At 45.1% G+C, this 15,349-nt stretch overlaps 1 protein-coding gene across 1 annotated transcript; it reads right to left on the bottom strand.

Moving 5' to 3' along the window:
* Nucleotides 1–7,319: 7,319 nt before the first annotated feature.
* LOC123124356 (protein FAR1-RELATED SEQUENCE 5) lies at nucleotides 7,320–9,694 on the bottom strand. Its single transcript, XM_044544985.1, has 2 exons — nucleotides 9,569–9,694; nucleotides 7,320–8,406 (listed from the first exon to the last, which is right to left on the bottom strand). The coding sequence occupies exon 2, from the start codon at nucleotides 8,026–8,028 to the stop codon at nucleotides 7,462–7,464; it is 567 nt and encodes a 188-aa protein (XP_044400920.1). The 5' UTR covers nucleotides 8,029–8,406; nucleotides 9,569–9,694; the 3' UTR covers nucleotides 7,320–7,461.
* Nucleotides 9,695–15,349: the final 5,655 nt, after the last annotated feature.

Here is a 15,349-nt window from a genome sequence, read left to right as displayed (position 1 = left end):
CACATATAAGCTTCTATAGTTGCACATGTTCTTTTGGACAGTCAAGTGTTCGTTTACAACCATTGACATCAACTTGGCAGAATGCATGTTTTTAGTTTGTGCCACAATGCATGTGGAGTTGGCTAGAATCATGTTTTTAGTTGGCCAGAAAGTGTGTATTAGTCGGTTTTTGCTTATCACATCATGGTCAGTTACAGACATTTTACTTTTTAATTTTTTTTCTAACTGAATCAGTACTGAATCTTTTTTTTTGTGTTGATGCAGAAAAAGGCAAAGATTGCAAAAGTGGTCAATGACCTGTGCAAGGCTGTAACTGAACAGGTTGGCACCTTCATTGAAGCAGTTGCCAAGATCGATGACGAGGAACCGGATATTGATCCTTACGTACAGCAGCCATCAATGCAAACTGGGGTGTCACGCCGTGCTCCAAAAAGAAAGAGACGGGGGTCAACTATACAAGAAGAAGAAGAGTTTGTTGAGGATGAGTCAGAAGAAGATGAGGAAATGAAAGTAGCGATAGATGTTGACGACGACGAGGACACAGATGCGGATGAATCAGAGGAGGAGGACAAGGATGAGGATGACAATGAAGAAGATACAGAGGAGGAGGAGGAGGAGGAAGAGGAGGAGGAGGAGGACAAACAAGAAGAGGACAAAGGAGAGGAGGAGGACAAGGAAGAAGATAGTGAGGCAGAGGAGGAGGAAGAAGAAGGTGAGGCCAAAGAGGGGGACGGGGACAAAGGTGCAGCAGTTGATGGCAGTGAGAGGGGAGAAGACAAAGGCGCAACAGTTGATGGCAATGAGAGGGAAGAAGACGACGATGAAGAAGACGAGGATGGTTATGGTGATGATAAGGGGGGGGGGGTCCAATGGAGGCAGCGACAGCAGCGATGATGATGATGACAACACCCCTGGTTGTGGTGGTACAGGCGGCAACACATCCAGGAGGACTAGCACTTCTGCCACCCCTGCCAGCAGCAACAATTCATTGAGTAGTAGGAGCACACTACAGATGTTGATTGACAAAAGTTGCTGGAAAGACAAGGATTTGCCGAAGTCAAAGAAAAATGACGAAGCAGAGTCTCAGGGCAGCATTGATATGTTCAAGCTCTGCAACTTGAAGCCAGCTTTGCCAACCACCTTTCCTGTGCCAGATTTTAGCGACAAAGATATGTGTGAGAAGATCAACTTTGCCATTGACAAGAGCCTGTTCTTATCAAGTGATGCTAAAAAGAATCAAATTGACATGGAGGAAGCAGGAAAGGGTCTTGACTGGGTTCATTCAAAGGAAAAATACAAGGAATATTTGAAGCAGCTCCCAGACCTAAGCTCCAGCAAGAGCAAGGCAACATCCATGGCAAACCCTCACGTGGTCCATAAGCGTAAAGCAGCTTCAATGAAGAAGAATCTACAGTTGCCTCAAACCAAGGAGAAGATGGTGAGTGCAGATGCTGAAGTAAATATGGTCAAGGAAGTTGTGCTTCAAACTGATATGCCAACTGTAGTGAGCAGAGAGCCAACCACCATCACAGGAGTTCAACAGATCAAGGGGAAGACTCCCCTTTCAACAGTCCCACCAAAACCACCTAAGCAGCAAAAGATTGTCAAGTTTGCCAGGGGCACAAAGGGGGAACAGGCCACAAAAGGTTTGGGGTTCAGAGACGAGAGAGAACTGCGAGCCGCAACCATTGATGCAGGGGTGCCAAGTTCTGCTAGGTTGCTGCCAACTCAGACTGGAAAGATGCCAACTGCAGATACTAGTGTGCCAACTGATGTGTCAGTTAGCAGCGTGGTCACAGTCAAAACCAACACAGCTGCTCAGGAAGGCACCACTGCAACTGCAAGCCCCAAGGTGCCTACTCATAGAGATGCTTCAATGCCAAACACAAAAGGAGGTGATCCCGCTACCAAAGTGCTGTCCCCAAGAGCTAGCACACAGCAGTCAAGCAATCCTGCATCACCAAGAGATGACTTTCAGCAACCATTAACACAAGAGGAGGTGTTCAACATTATAAGTAGGTGCAAGCCTCCAAGGCCGCCAACTACAACACTATTGCGAACCAAGTCAGTGAATGATGCACCCGTGTTTGTGCCGCAAGGAGATGCCCTGGTCCTTGAACCCATACGAAGATCAAAGTCTTATCATGGTGACGGGTTCTGCGATGCACCATCTTTTGACCTCAGCATAGATGGTGATGCTCCAGCACCTGCTCCAGCAGCAGAAACAGTGGAAGCCGGTGTGATTTGTATTGATGAGTGTGAGTTGGACCCAGCAGCTGTGAATGAAGGATGCACTGCTGCTGATGCTGGCAAGGCAATAGCTCAAGAGCTAGATGTTGGATCACCAGAGAATTGCCACACCCCGATATGCACAGAACCAGAAGCTGGCACGAGCAGTTCTTCGGGACCACCTATTGCATGAAGACAGAGGAGGGTAATAAGGCCCGCGGCATCTCAAAGGTCTCCATTCATTGACTACAACAAGAAGAAGACTTTCAGCTCCAATGAGGCAGTGAACAAGCTTTACGCTGCCCTCTTGTATTGGGTCAGGCATCACGAAGGAGCAAATGATGAAGCTACCAGGTAAACTAACTCCCCACAGCCTACATACATATCTTTTTCAGTTGCACAGGACCAGCCACTTAGTTGCACAGAAAGCATAGCATGTTGCACAGAACAGGGCTTTTAGTTGCACACTGTTCTGTTTTCAATTTCATGCACATTTTGTTTTTGCTGCTGTGACCCTTCGAGCTAACTTGTCTTTAAATTGCTTTCAAAAAAAATTCAGCCCTGAGATAATCAGGTATGGTGCTTTCTATATTTCTTTAAAGGAGTTAGTTGATTCGATGAAGCCGGTTCAATGGCTGTCAAAATTTGTTATTGAGACTGGAATCTTACACATCATGGATAACTTACCAGAAGGGTCAAAGAAGGTTGTTATGGCACTGAGGTTTTCTGTAAGTTTTTCCAAAACCTTCTTTACCCTCATCTTTGTTCTGTAGCACTTTTTCGTTGACCATTTGAGGGAGGCCTTTCATCTACTAAGGAGTTTGAGCCATGCTTTATAATCTCTGCAGATGAATTTACAGCAAGGGATCCACAACGTGAATGAGATAAACAAGAAGTTTGATTACAAGAACCGTCTCGACAAGAAAGACTTGCTGAGTGCTGTGCCCACATGATCCATCTCTTTTAGTTGGCACCCACAGCATGTTCAGTTGCACATGACACATCTGTTAGTTGGCACATACTTGGTGCAACCTGTTTTTAACTTGACCAAGTCTTTTACTGTTTTTCTTAGCTACAGCCTGTATTTTGTGTCTGAAATCGTTCACGCTTACAGGTCATGCTGCCAGTGCTCGAGTGCGCTGATGTAATCGATAAGGAGGGAGGGAGGCATTATTGGGTCTTCAATGTCAATTTGAGGGACGGACGCTTCGAAGTTCTTGACTCAAACAGGACGCTGGACAACATTGAGCGCCTCTACCATCGCGGGGGCAGTACGCCAGCTATGGAGGAAGCATTACCCAAAGTTCAGCATCGAGCACTTCCAGATTATTGACATTGACGTACCGAAGCAGCTCGGCAAGTAAGACAATAAGCATGGCATTCTTCTCAATTTCTTACCATCATTTTGTAGTTTTAAAATTTTTCTATATGTGCAATCTTTAGTTTTTTAAGACACAGTACTAGTCTGCAATCTATTTATCATTTTTATGAGTTTCTAATGGATTATCTAGCCAGTTGCAGAGTGGCACATAAGTAGTTGCACAGTGGCACATAAGCAGTTGCACAGTAGAACACAAGCAGTTGCACAGTAGAACATAAGCAGTTGCATAGAGTGCATTATCTTTATTGGTTTTAATTTTATGTGATAAATTTTCTTTTTTGCCCATCGCAGTAATGAGTGTGGGCTGTTCGCACTGCTTAACGCCACCGAGTGGAACGGTAGCCAACTGCCCAACTACGAACCCAAGGAAGTACTCAACATCAGGAAGAAGCTGGCATATGATTGGGTCACCAGCGTGCACAACACCGCCCCATGGAGGAAGTTGCTGAGATACGACGAGGACTAGGTCAGTACTCTTTTTCTTTCTCTACTCCATGGAGGAAGTTGCTGGTTTGCACAATTTTTAAGCAGATTTTGTAGTTGCACACTAGTAGTAATTCCGTTTGCAACTCAATATCACCACTTTTGTTGATACATTAGGAGCACTGGACATACAATTGTTCAACAACTAAATATTTAACCAGTTGCCAACAAAGGCACAAATAGCAACCTTTTTTACACGGTGCATGAACTAATTCAAGGAGCATAAATTAGATAAAATGAAATCATAGATGTTGAATGTGTCCACTTGGTCCCAACATTGCTAAAAAACATCATTCTTTTCCTTTTTTGTCCCAAAGTTACAAACGATGAAACAGAATCACAGTAGCCTGAGTGGACACACACCAGCAGTGTGCTCTGTAGATTGGCACTGGCTGCATTTGTTTTTCTTCTTTGGGTGTAGCTTCAGCGCTGATTTGTACCGTCGACTCTTTGCCCTACCCTTTGTAGTAGACCTTGGAGGATCCCTGGGCACAAAATCATCAGAAGCTTGTGCAGGGGATGCAGCCTCCAACGGGGCAGTAGGACCATCACGATCACCTGTGTAATAACCATATAAAAAGTTAGTATTTTTTTTTGTGCAACCAGCACTGATGTTCTCTGCAACCACACAGCCCATGATGTGCAACTAACTGGTTGCTGTGTGCAAGTTAAGTTTAAAAAAACACCTGTAGTAGCACGGCCCGTCATGGTACTTGGATTGTAATCGCCTATGGGCAGAACAGGAAAAACAAGTTAGATTTTTAGCTTGATCCTCAAACTAACACAGCGCACGCAACTAGGCAGCATGTTCTGTGCAACTGGGCACTATGATATGTGCAACGGAAGTCACACACCCTAGTTTTGTTGGGAGTCGGGGAAGGTATTTACCTGGGTGATGAGCCCCCTGAGTCCTGCCTGTAGGTCCATTGGGAGTAGCACGCAGGGCACTGCTAGTTGGGCTAGGCGAGGGAGGAGGTCTTTGAGGGTTGGCATCACCTATAGCCAGAACAGGACAAACAAGTTAGTTGTGTTATCTTTGATGCTCGAACTAACACAGCGTGCGCAACTAGGTAGCCTATTCTGTGCAACTGAGCACCATGATGTGTGCAACTGGAGTTACAGACCTAGTTTGATGGGGAGTTGGGGCAGGTAATTACCTGGACGATGAGCCCCCTGAGTGCTGCCTGTAGGGCCATTGGGAGGAGCACGCGGGGGAGGAGGTGGCGGAGGATGCCGTGTACAGCCAGGAGGTGGAGGAGGTCCTTGAGGGTTGACATCACCTATATCCAGAACAGGAAAAACAAGTTAGTTGTGTTATCTTGATGCTTGAACTAACACAGCGTGCGCAACTAGGCAGCCTGTTCTGTGCAACTGGGCACCATGATGTGTGCAACTGGGCACAATGATCTGTGCAACTGAAGTTACACACCTAGTTAGATCAAGAGTTGGGCAGGTAATTACCTGGATGATGAGCCCCCTGATTGCTTCCTGGAGGTGGAGGAGGTCCTCGAGGGTTGCCATCATCTGATGGCCCCGTGGCAGCAGTCGGTTTTTTCTTTTTCTTGGACTTGTTCGGGTGGCCGATCTCGGTACGTGCTGCGCGCATATGCTTGTATACAATAGCTTATGCTGGATCAGAACCACTCGCAAACTTTGCTAGTTTTCAAAAATCGTATATCATGTTCCTCTCCCTTGTCTGCTTCTTTGATTGAGGAGGCATTTCATCCGGTTGCTCATAACCAGTCCCTGGCGCACTAGGTACAGCAGTAGGTGTCCATCGTCTTAGCAGGTACCTTTCTGGTATGACATCAACTCCAATAGGGGTGAACACCTTGAGGATGTGGCAACAGAGGATGCCGTCCTTGTCCATTTTACAACACTCACACAAATAGGAACCCTCCTCCACCTTTGCCTACACCAAGTAGTTTCGAGAACCATATTTGGCAAGAAATTCCTGGTTCGGTCTGAGCTCAAATATATCAGCACCAACTTGGAATGCATTATAATGTCCAATCAGCTCAAACTCTTCTCTGAACTTGCGGTAAAGGTCCCTAGTATAGGTTTTGTAAGCTTGCTTCTCTATTGGGAAGTTGGACCACAGCTCAATCTCAAGGTGTTCTGTCCTGTAATCATTGCAGCCTTCCTTGGCAAGGATGTGGTTCTGGATTTTTTCATATTGCTTGGCGAAGTTCAGCATTGAGTTGTGTGGGTTCACATATCTTTTCAGGATGGCGTTGAACCCCTCACTACGCTGTGTAGACTGTAGGAAGGGGAAGAACCTGTGTTTGAAGTAGCACGACACCCAAGTTGACTTGTATTCGTACAACTTCTCAAAGTGTGTGTGTGTCATAGTCTCGTACTTCATCATTAACCCAGCCCAATTCTACTCAAACTCGTCTATAGTGAAGCTGAAGTCAACACACTTGTTGAAATCATCAGAGAGTCCTGGATTCCGGCACAGCAGCCAACCAACTTTTTCCTGAGCCTTTTTCATGATGTGCCATCGACAACAGCGGTGCACGGTGGTTGGAAAGATGCTCTGTATTGATTGCCTCATTGCACCATCCTGATCGGTGATGAAGTTGTCAGGAGGTTTGCCATCCATAGCCTCTAGGAATGCTCCAAAGACCCAATCAAAGCTCGATGCCAACTCCTGCCTCACAAACGCGCAACCCAGCATGAAAGATTGGCCATGTCGATTTATTCCTATGAAGGGCGCGAACGGCATATTGTACATGTTGGTCATGTAGGTGGTGTCAAACGATATGCAATCGTGGTACGCCTCCGCATAAACTTTTCGAGCTAAGCCATCCACCCAAAATATGTTGACAACTCTGTCCTCTTCATCATATTTCACCTTATAGAAGAAGTCTGGATCGGTTTTTTGTATATCCTTGAAGTGCGCAATTGTCTCAATCAGATCACCCTCCTTTGTGTCATCTCTATGGAAACTTGTACACAGATTTGTTGTTGCCCTTGGTCCGAACGGCACCATCATCTCAGATCCATAGAACTCTGCCATTACATGCATCATACGTCCTGCATAATACAAAAACAAACAGTATATCCTTTTTTTAGTTGCACGAATGTGCACATCCAGCTGCACAATAATAGGACATGTGTTGGCATAGAAGATAATCGCAGGAAATGGACACCTAGTTGCACCTTTTTAAAAACACTTTGCACTTTTTGCATATAGGACATTGTGTAGTTGCACAGTAAAGACAATCTAGTTGCACAACAAGCACCAAAAGTGATATACAAACAGCATGGGAAGTTGGACACCAGTTGCACAGTTAAGTCATTTCGGTTGCACAGTAGTACCATAACAGTTGCACACTGGACTGCCTAGAGGGAAACTTAATTCTTTAAGGGATATAGAAAAACACCACACTTGTAGTCAAGTTGCAGTTATACAAGATGCGCAGAAACTCCTTTTCATCAGGTGAGATGCCTTGGTGGGATCTCAAGTATTTGGACAATGAAGGTTTGTTCACGAGCGGATGATTGTGGTCACGAACAAAGTGCGTCACCTCCCATCGCCCATCTATCAGCTTCACCAACATTTTCGCCTTGCATTGAGTCTGCTTTATTGTCTCGCGTTTGCGCTTCTTCTTCTTCTTCTTCTTATTCTTACTAGTACCAGTCTCCTCTTCAGCAAATATTGGAGGTTCTTCTTCCATCTCCTCATCAATGTCAACAGATTTCGGATCTGGAATAGGGTCCAGGACAGGAGGAGCCTCAGCTCCTCCATCATCAGCTTTGGGCTTCTTGAACTTGTTGCAGCAAAATTGTTGTTTTATCAATTCATTGGTGCGGGGTGTCCGTCTAGAGGTGTTCATCTTGATAGAGAAACGCATCCGTAGTGCATAGCTGTTGTAGTGATCCTTAGCAATTTGAAGGCTGTCAAATCTCATGCCAACATAGGGTTCCATACGTTGAGAACCAGCCTCATCCTCTCCTTCTTCTCCTTGCACAGCTCCGTCAACAACCCCAGCTCCTAGCTCAGTCCTGGTTGGACCAGGAACATTTGCCTCGGTTCCCGTGTCATCAAGAGTATGGCTCTCTGACTACAAAGACACCACTACAGGGGCACCACGGTCTGATGACTGGCCTACCACATTGTCATGGCCCATAGGGTTACCATCATGACTTGCCTGGGTGTAGTAAATAGATCGAACATTTTATGTCCATTTTCCTTGTTGTATGCTGGGTTGCTGCTGATCCATATCATGAGGAAGCTCATTGAGATCAGGAGGCAACTCATTGAGATCAAGCATTTTTCCCTTTTTTTGGATGCTGCCACACACTCCCTGCACATATAAAAAAGAAGAAATTGATGTCATCAGTTAGTAACCACAGAAAAGAGTGTTTCAAACAACCTAAAAACTTAGTAAATAGGCAGTTGCACACCATTTTGTGACAATCTTAGTTCCAAAAGCAACATGACTATAGCATAATCTTTATTATAACAGTTATGAAATTTTTTGTTTGCACAGAGTTGTTATGTTAGTTGCACAGTTTGCAGTAAATAGCTGGCAAGAGCATGACTTCTTTTTACTACAGAGTTTTCTGACTTTTTCCCTTTGTTTTGTTGCAATGATCTGTAGGTTTCTGTTTCGCAAGGAGGTCTTTCAGATTTTTCTGCACATAATTTGATGTTACATTTGAGACGGAAAATCCAGGTGAAAGAAGAAAGAAGAATTGGAGGACAGATTATAGTTATATGTTTTTCATCGCCGTTTATGTTTTTAGTTCTGGTATATTGAACATATTTAATATGGTTTGCAATAGGTGTGGGACCAGAATATATGTGTGGGACAAGATTATATGCGTGAATATGTTAATATGGTTTGTGGCTTCATTAGCCATGGACAAAAGTTCTTGTGTTTTTGCTGTCGCACTACAGATTTCTGGTTTTCGCTAGAATAGATGTCTCAATTGCCAGGATGCATTTTTCCAATTGGCCAACATACATATTCAGTTGGACATTCAATGTTTTTAGTTGGCTAGAATAGATGTCTCAGTTGGCCAGGTTGCATTTATTTCAGTTTTGGCCAACATGCATGTTCAGTTGGACAGTTAATGTATTCAGTTGGCTAGAATAGATGTCTCAGTTGGCCAGGATACATTTTCTCAGTTTTGGCCAACATGCATGTTTTAGTTGGCCAGAAAACATATTTTTGTTTGAGTTGGCTTTAATCATGTTTTAATTGGCCAGTGAATTTGTTTTAGTTGGCTTGTTTAACACATCCAGGCGGTAAAACTTGTTTGGCATGCACCAAGTAGTTTTTGGCTTGTTTAACACATCCAACAGTAACATCAAGTAGGGTGGTGTGATGTGCCAGATTCACCTCTTTTTTGAAGCAGCTTCTCCATGGATTTGTGCTAGATCCATGGAGAAGGGGGTTTACATATGCCTACATATATGCAGTAGAAGAAAGGGGGAAGTGAAGAGGGGCAGAGGGGGCTTACCTACTTGATGTTACTGCCTGGTATGGCTCTGACCACCCTGCCTTTAGATGTTCTTTTTTGAAGCAGCTACTTCTTCTACTTTGGGGCTCCCATGGCGGCTGTGTAGGAGGAGGAAGAAGGGCTGGGGGCGATTCTGTTGGATCTCCTTTCTGGTGTGCAGAAGAAGAAGAAGGCAGCGTGGAAGGGGCTGGGGCGAGCGGGCGTGGGGGCGAGCTGGGGACAGCTGGCCACGTGGGGGGTGTGGGCGATTCTGTTGGTGGCCGCTCGATTGATTTGTTTGGTGGCCGGTCGATCGGTCGGTTTGGTGGCCCCTTCCTTTTCTGTTCCGCGGGGGACAGGGGGTTACCTTTTTCAGCCGGCCGCTCGGTTGCACTAGTGGGCATCCGGCCACCCACTAGACGCTTCCTTCTTTGTTTGTTTGCTTTTTTCTACCCAGACCAGGCCGCAGCACATACGGTGCGGGCGTGTTTCTTTCTTCCCTCCCAAGTTTGACCGGACCTTAATTTTCTTTCTTTTTCTTTCCTGGTTGTTGCACGCTTTTGGATGATGAAATATCGGCAGAAATAAAGATGAGAATAGTAGCATGGATCAAGGCAACGTACAAGCCTCATCCTTCCTTCACGTAGAATGTATTGATCTTTTGCATTTAGTTACAACAAACAATTTGGAATCGGGCAATTGGAATTGCAAGAGATACTACTTGTCATCTGTGCACTTCCTCAGCGTCTTTCTCTTTTGCTAAAGTAGCCGTTCAACGGGGGGCAGGGTGCAGGAGCGGCAGGGAGCGAAGCAACAGTGGCTTTTACCTAGGCCGTATCAGCGCAGCGCAGACGCATTGCGGTTTGGACTGGACGCATCCAAAGCATGGTTTCTTTCCTTCCCGCATGGTGGGTGTCTGCATGTGGGGCCCTCCAATCTAGGGATAGAAGACTCCAGAATCAACCCGTCTCGCTCTACTCCGAGCTGTAGCACTCTTCTTCACCCTGCAAGTGCCTTTCGTAAAAGTAAACAGGCAGGCAGGCTCGGTGGTGGTTGCAGGCAGCACCTCGCACACACGGTGCTTGGTTTCTTCCGTGCCAAGTTTGGTCGCGTCTCATTTTTCCTTCCGTTGCTGCGAATTACCCACGATTTTGGAACAAGAAAAAAAAGTATAAACCGCCGCGCGCAGGCGCAGTTGAGGCGAGCAGGACCATGACCGTGTCAACAGAAAACGACGGACTCATGCGAGGCATGCTTTTTCTTTTTCTTTCTCAACGACTGAACTGAACCACGACCGTGTCAACAAGAAAACGACGGACCCAAAAGCACAAATCTGGACACCGTGTACGTGCCGTTTTTCACCCTGTGTTATTACGGTTGTGCCGCATGCACTGGCCAGCAAAAGGGATGCGCGCGCTGCGGTGCACGTAGAGCAGTCCGCCAGTCCCAGTCACGGGCGCCACCTGCCGTCGTGCAATCTTGGGGCTTGTTAGAGCAACTTCAATGGGGTGACCTAAACGGACGGTAAATTCGTCCGTTTTTTGTCCGTTTGGATCGGCGCCCGCCCGGCGGCCGCCCTGTTTTTGATATGGGTCGGCAGCGCGCTCAACGCGTCGACCCATATGTGCCAGCGTGGCCGGCTGGCCGCCCAATATTACTTTGATTTGCATTCAAACAAATTGTTAAATAACATAGTTTACCAAATAAATAGTATAGTTTTACAAGCCGGATACAAATAAAAATGTTTCACATAGCTTTGCAAACGAATAAAAGAAGATACATCTATTGGTTGCCAACATGAGCCCCGATATGCTCAACCAAATCATTTTGCAGTTGCACGTGAGTTTCCCAATCACGCATATCTTGATGAAATTGGGTGAACTGTTCAAACGTTGCCGCTACTCCATGCTCAGGCACAACATTCTCGCCCCGAAACTGAAACCCTTGATCGTACAGACATTCCGGGCGCTCGTCTTCTACGATCATATTGTGCATGATCACACAAGCAGTCATCACCTCGCACAGTTTCTGCGTGCTCCAGGTATTAGCAGGATACCGAACGATGCCCCATCGAGATTGCAAAACACCAAAGGCACGCTCGACATCCTTCTTAGCACTCTCTTGCTCTTGGGCAAATCTTTTCCTCTTCTCTCCGACAGGGTTGGGTATTGTCTTGACAATAGTGGTCCACTGAGGATAGATACCGTCACCCAGGTAGTATCCTTTGTCGTAGTTGTGGCCGTTGACAGTAAAGTTCACCGGTGGGCTGTTGCCTTCGGCAAGCCTAGCAAACACCAGCGAGCGCTGAAGCACGTTGATATCATTGTGTGATCTAGCCATGCCAAAGAAAGAGTGTCAGATCCAGAGATCTTGAGACGCCACGGCCTCTAGTATGACAGTGCAAGCCCTGACATGTCCCTTATACTGCCCTTACCAAGCAGAAGGATAGTTCTTCCACTCCAGTGCATGCAGTCTATGCTGCCAAGCATCCCTGGGAAGCCCCTTCTGACATTCATCGCCAACAAACGGGTTGTATCTTCAGCTATCAGCTCTCTCAAGTACTCGGGGCCAAACACATTAATAACAGCCTTGCAGAACTTATACAGGGACTCTAGGCATGTAGACTCACTCATACAGACGTACCCGTCAGTGAGATCACCGGGCACTCCGTATGCAAGCATTTGGATGGCGGCGGTGCATTTCTGATAAGAGGAGAAACCGATCTTGCCGACGGCATCCTCTTTGCACTCGAAATAGTCATCATAGCCGGCCACCCCTCTCTAATACGGTTGAAAAGATGCCTACTCATATGGAAACGGCGGCGGAATTTTTGATGTTTGAACAACAGGTTTGTTGTATCAAAGTAGTCCTTCCAAAGAAGGAAATGCCCGCTCTCTCGCTTGTGATTCAACGCCTGAAGGTGGCCCGTGATACGCCCATTTTGCATCATGCTTTTATATCGATACTTTTTGCATTATGGGCTGTTATTACACATTATGTCACAATACTTATGCCTATTCTCTCTTATTTTACAAGGTTAACATAAGGAGGAAGAATGCCGGCAGCTGGAATTCTGGGCTGGAAAAGGAGCAAATATTAGAGACCTATTCTGCACAACTCCAAAAGTCCTGAAACTCCACGATAGTTATTTTTGGAAATAATAAAAAATACTGAGCGGAAGAAATACCAGAGGGGGCCCACACCCTGGCCACGAGGGTGGGGGCGCACCCTACCCCCTGGACGCGCCCCCTGCCTCGTGGGCCCCCTGTTGGCCTCCGGTGCCCATCTTCTGTTATATGAAGTCTTTCGTCCGAAAAAAAATCATAAGCAAGCTTTCGGGATGAGACTCCGCCGCCACGAGGCGGAACCTTGGCGGAACCAATCTAGGGCTTCGGCAGAGCTGTTCTGCTGGGGACACTTCCCTCCGGGAGGGGGAAATCATCGCCATCGTCATCACCAACGCTCCTCTCATCAGGAGAGGGCAATGTCCATCAACATCTTCACCAACACCATCTCCTCTCAAACCCTAGTTCATCTCTTGTATCCAATTCTTGTCTCTAAGTCTGGGATTGGTACCTGTAGGTTGCTAGTAGTGTTGATTACTCCTTATAGTTGATGCTAGTTGGTTTATTTGGTGGAAGACCATATGTTCAGATCATATATGCATATTAATACTCCTCTGATTATGAACATGAATATGCTTTGTGAGTAGTTACGTTTGTTCCTGAGGACATGGGAGAAGTCTTGCTATTAGTAGTCATGTGAATTTGGTATTCGTTCGATATTTTGATGAGATGTATGTTGTCTATCCTCTAGTGGTGTTATGTGAACGTCGACTACATGACACTTCACCATTATTTGGGCCTAGAGGAAGGCATTGGGAAGTAATAAGTAGATGATGGGTTGCTAGAGTGACAGAAGCTTAAACCCTAGTTTATGCGTTGCTTCGTAAGGGGCTGATTTGGATCCATATGTTTCATGCTATGGTTAGGTTTACCTTAATACTTCTTTTGTAGTTGCGGATGCTTGCAATAGGGGTTAATCATAAGTGGGATGCTTGTCCAAGTAAGGGCAGCACCCAAGCACCAGTCCACCCACATATCAAATTATCAAAGTACCGAACGCGAATCATATGAACGTGATGAAAACTAGCTTGATGATAATTCCCATGTGTCCTCGGGAGCGCTTTTCTCTATATAAGAGTTTGTCCAGGCTTGTCCTTTGCTACAAAAAGGATTGGGCCACCTTGCTGCACTTTATTTACTTTTGTTACTTGTTGCTCATACAAATTATCTTATCACAAAACTATCTGTTACCTATTATTTCAGTGCTTGCAGAGAATACCTTGCTGAAAACCGCTTATCATTTCCTTCTGCTCCTCGTTGGGTTTGACACTCTTACTTATCGAAAGGACTATGATAGATCCCCTATACTTGTGGGTCATCAAGACTCTTTTCTGGCGCCATTGCTGGGGAGTGAAGCGCCTTTGGTTGGTGGAATTTGGTAAGGAAAATTTATATAGTGTGCTAGAATTTACTGTCACTTGTTACTATGGAAAGTAATCCTCTGAGGGGCTTGTTCGGGGTATCTTCACCCCGACCAGTAGAGCAAAGTGTTGCTCCTCAACCTACTGAACCTACTGAAAATGAAAATGTCTACTTTGAAATTCATTCGGGTATGTTCGAAAAACTGCTGGCTAATCCTTTTGCAGGAAACGGAACAATGCATCCTGATGAGCACCTAATCTATGTGGATGAAGTTTGTGGATTATTTAAGCTTGCAGGTGTGCTCGATGATGTTATTAATAAAAAGGTCTTCCCTTTATCTTTGAAGGGAGATGCTTTGACATGGTATAGGCTATGTGATGATATGGGATCATGGAACTACAAATGATTGAAATTGGAATTTCATCAGAAGTTTTCTCCTATGCATCTTGTTCATCGTGATCGCAATTATATGTATAACTTCTGGCCTCACGAAGGAGAAAGCATCGCTCAAGCTTGGGGGAGGCTTAAATCAGTGTTATATTCATGCCCCAATCATGAGCTCCCAAGAGAAATAATTATTCAAAAATTTTATTCTCGGCTTTCTGATAACAATCGCACCATGCTCGATACTTCTTGTGATGGCTCTTTTATGATGAAGACTATTGAATTCAAATGGGATTTATTGGAAATAATTAAACACAACTCTGAAGATTGGGATCTCAACGAAGGTAAGGAGTCAGGTATGACACCTAAGTTTGATTGTGTTAAATCTTTTATGGATACCGACGTTTTCCGTAAATTTAGCACTAAATATGGACTTGACTCTGAGTTAGTAGCTTCTTTCTGTGAATCTTTTGCTGCTCATGTTGATCTCCCTAAGGAGAAGTGGTTTAAATATCATCCTCCCATAGAAGTAAAAGTAGCTGCACCTATTAAAGTTGAAGAAAAGACTATCACTTATAATGATCCTATTGTTCCTACTGCTTATGTTGAGAAACCACCTTTCCCTGTTAGGATAAAGGATCATGCTAAAGCTTCAACTATGGTTCGTAAAAGCAATATTAGAACCTATACAACTCCTGAGAAAGTTAAAGTTGAACCTGATATTGCTATTGTTAAAGATCTCTTGGCTGATAATATTGATGGGCATGTTATTCATTTCTGTAATGAAACTGCTAGAATTGCCAAACCTTGTGCTAAAGATAAACATAGACCTGTGGTGGGCATGCCTGTTATTTCTGTTAAAATAGGAGATCATTGTTATCATGGCTTATGTGATATGGGCGCTAGTGCTAGTGCAATACCTATTGACTTA

Source organism: Triticum aestivum, chromosome 5D (genome assembly GCF_018294505.1).
Source record: "Triticum aestivum cultivar Chinese Spring chromosome 5D, IWGSC CS RefSeq v2.1, whole genome shotgun sequence".
NCBI classification, from domain to species: Eukaryota; Viridiplantae; Streptophyta; class Magnoliopsida; order Poales; family Poaceae; genus Triticum; species Triticum aestivum.
This window is presented reverse-complemented; position numbering and strand designations above follow the sequence as displayed.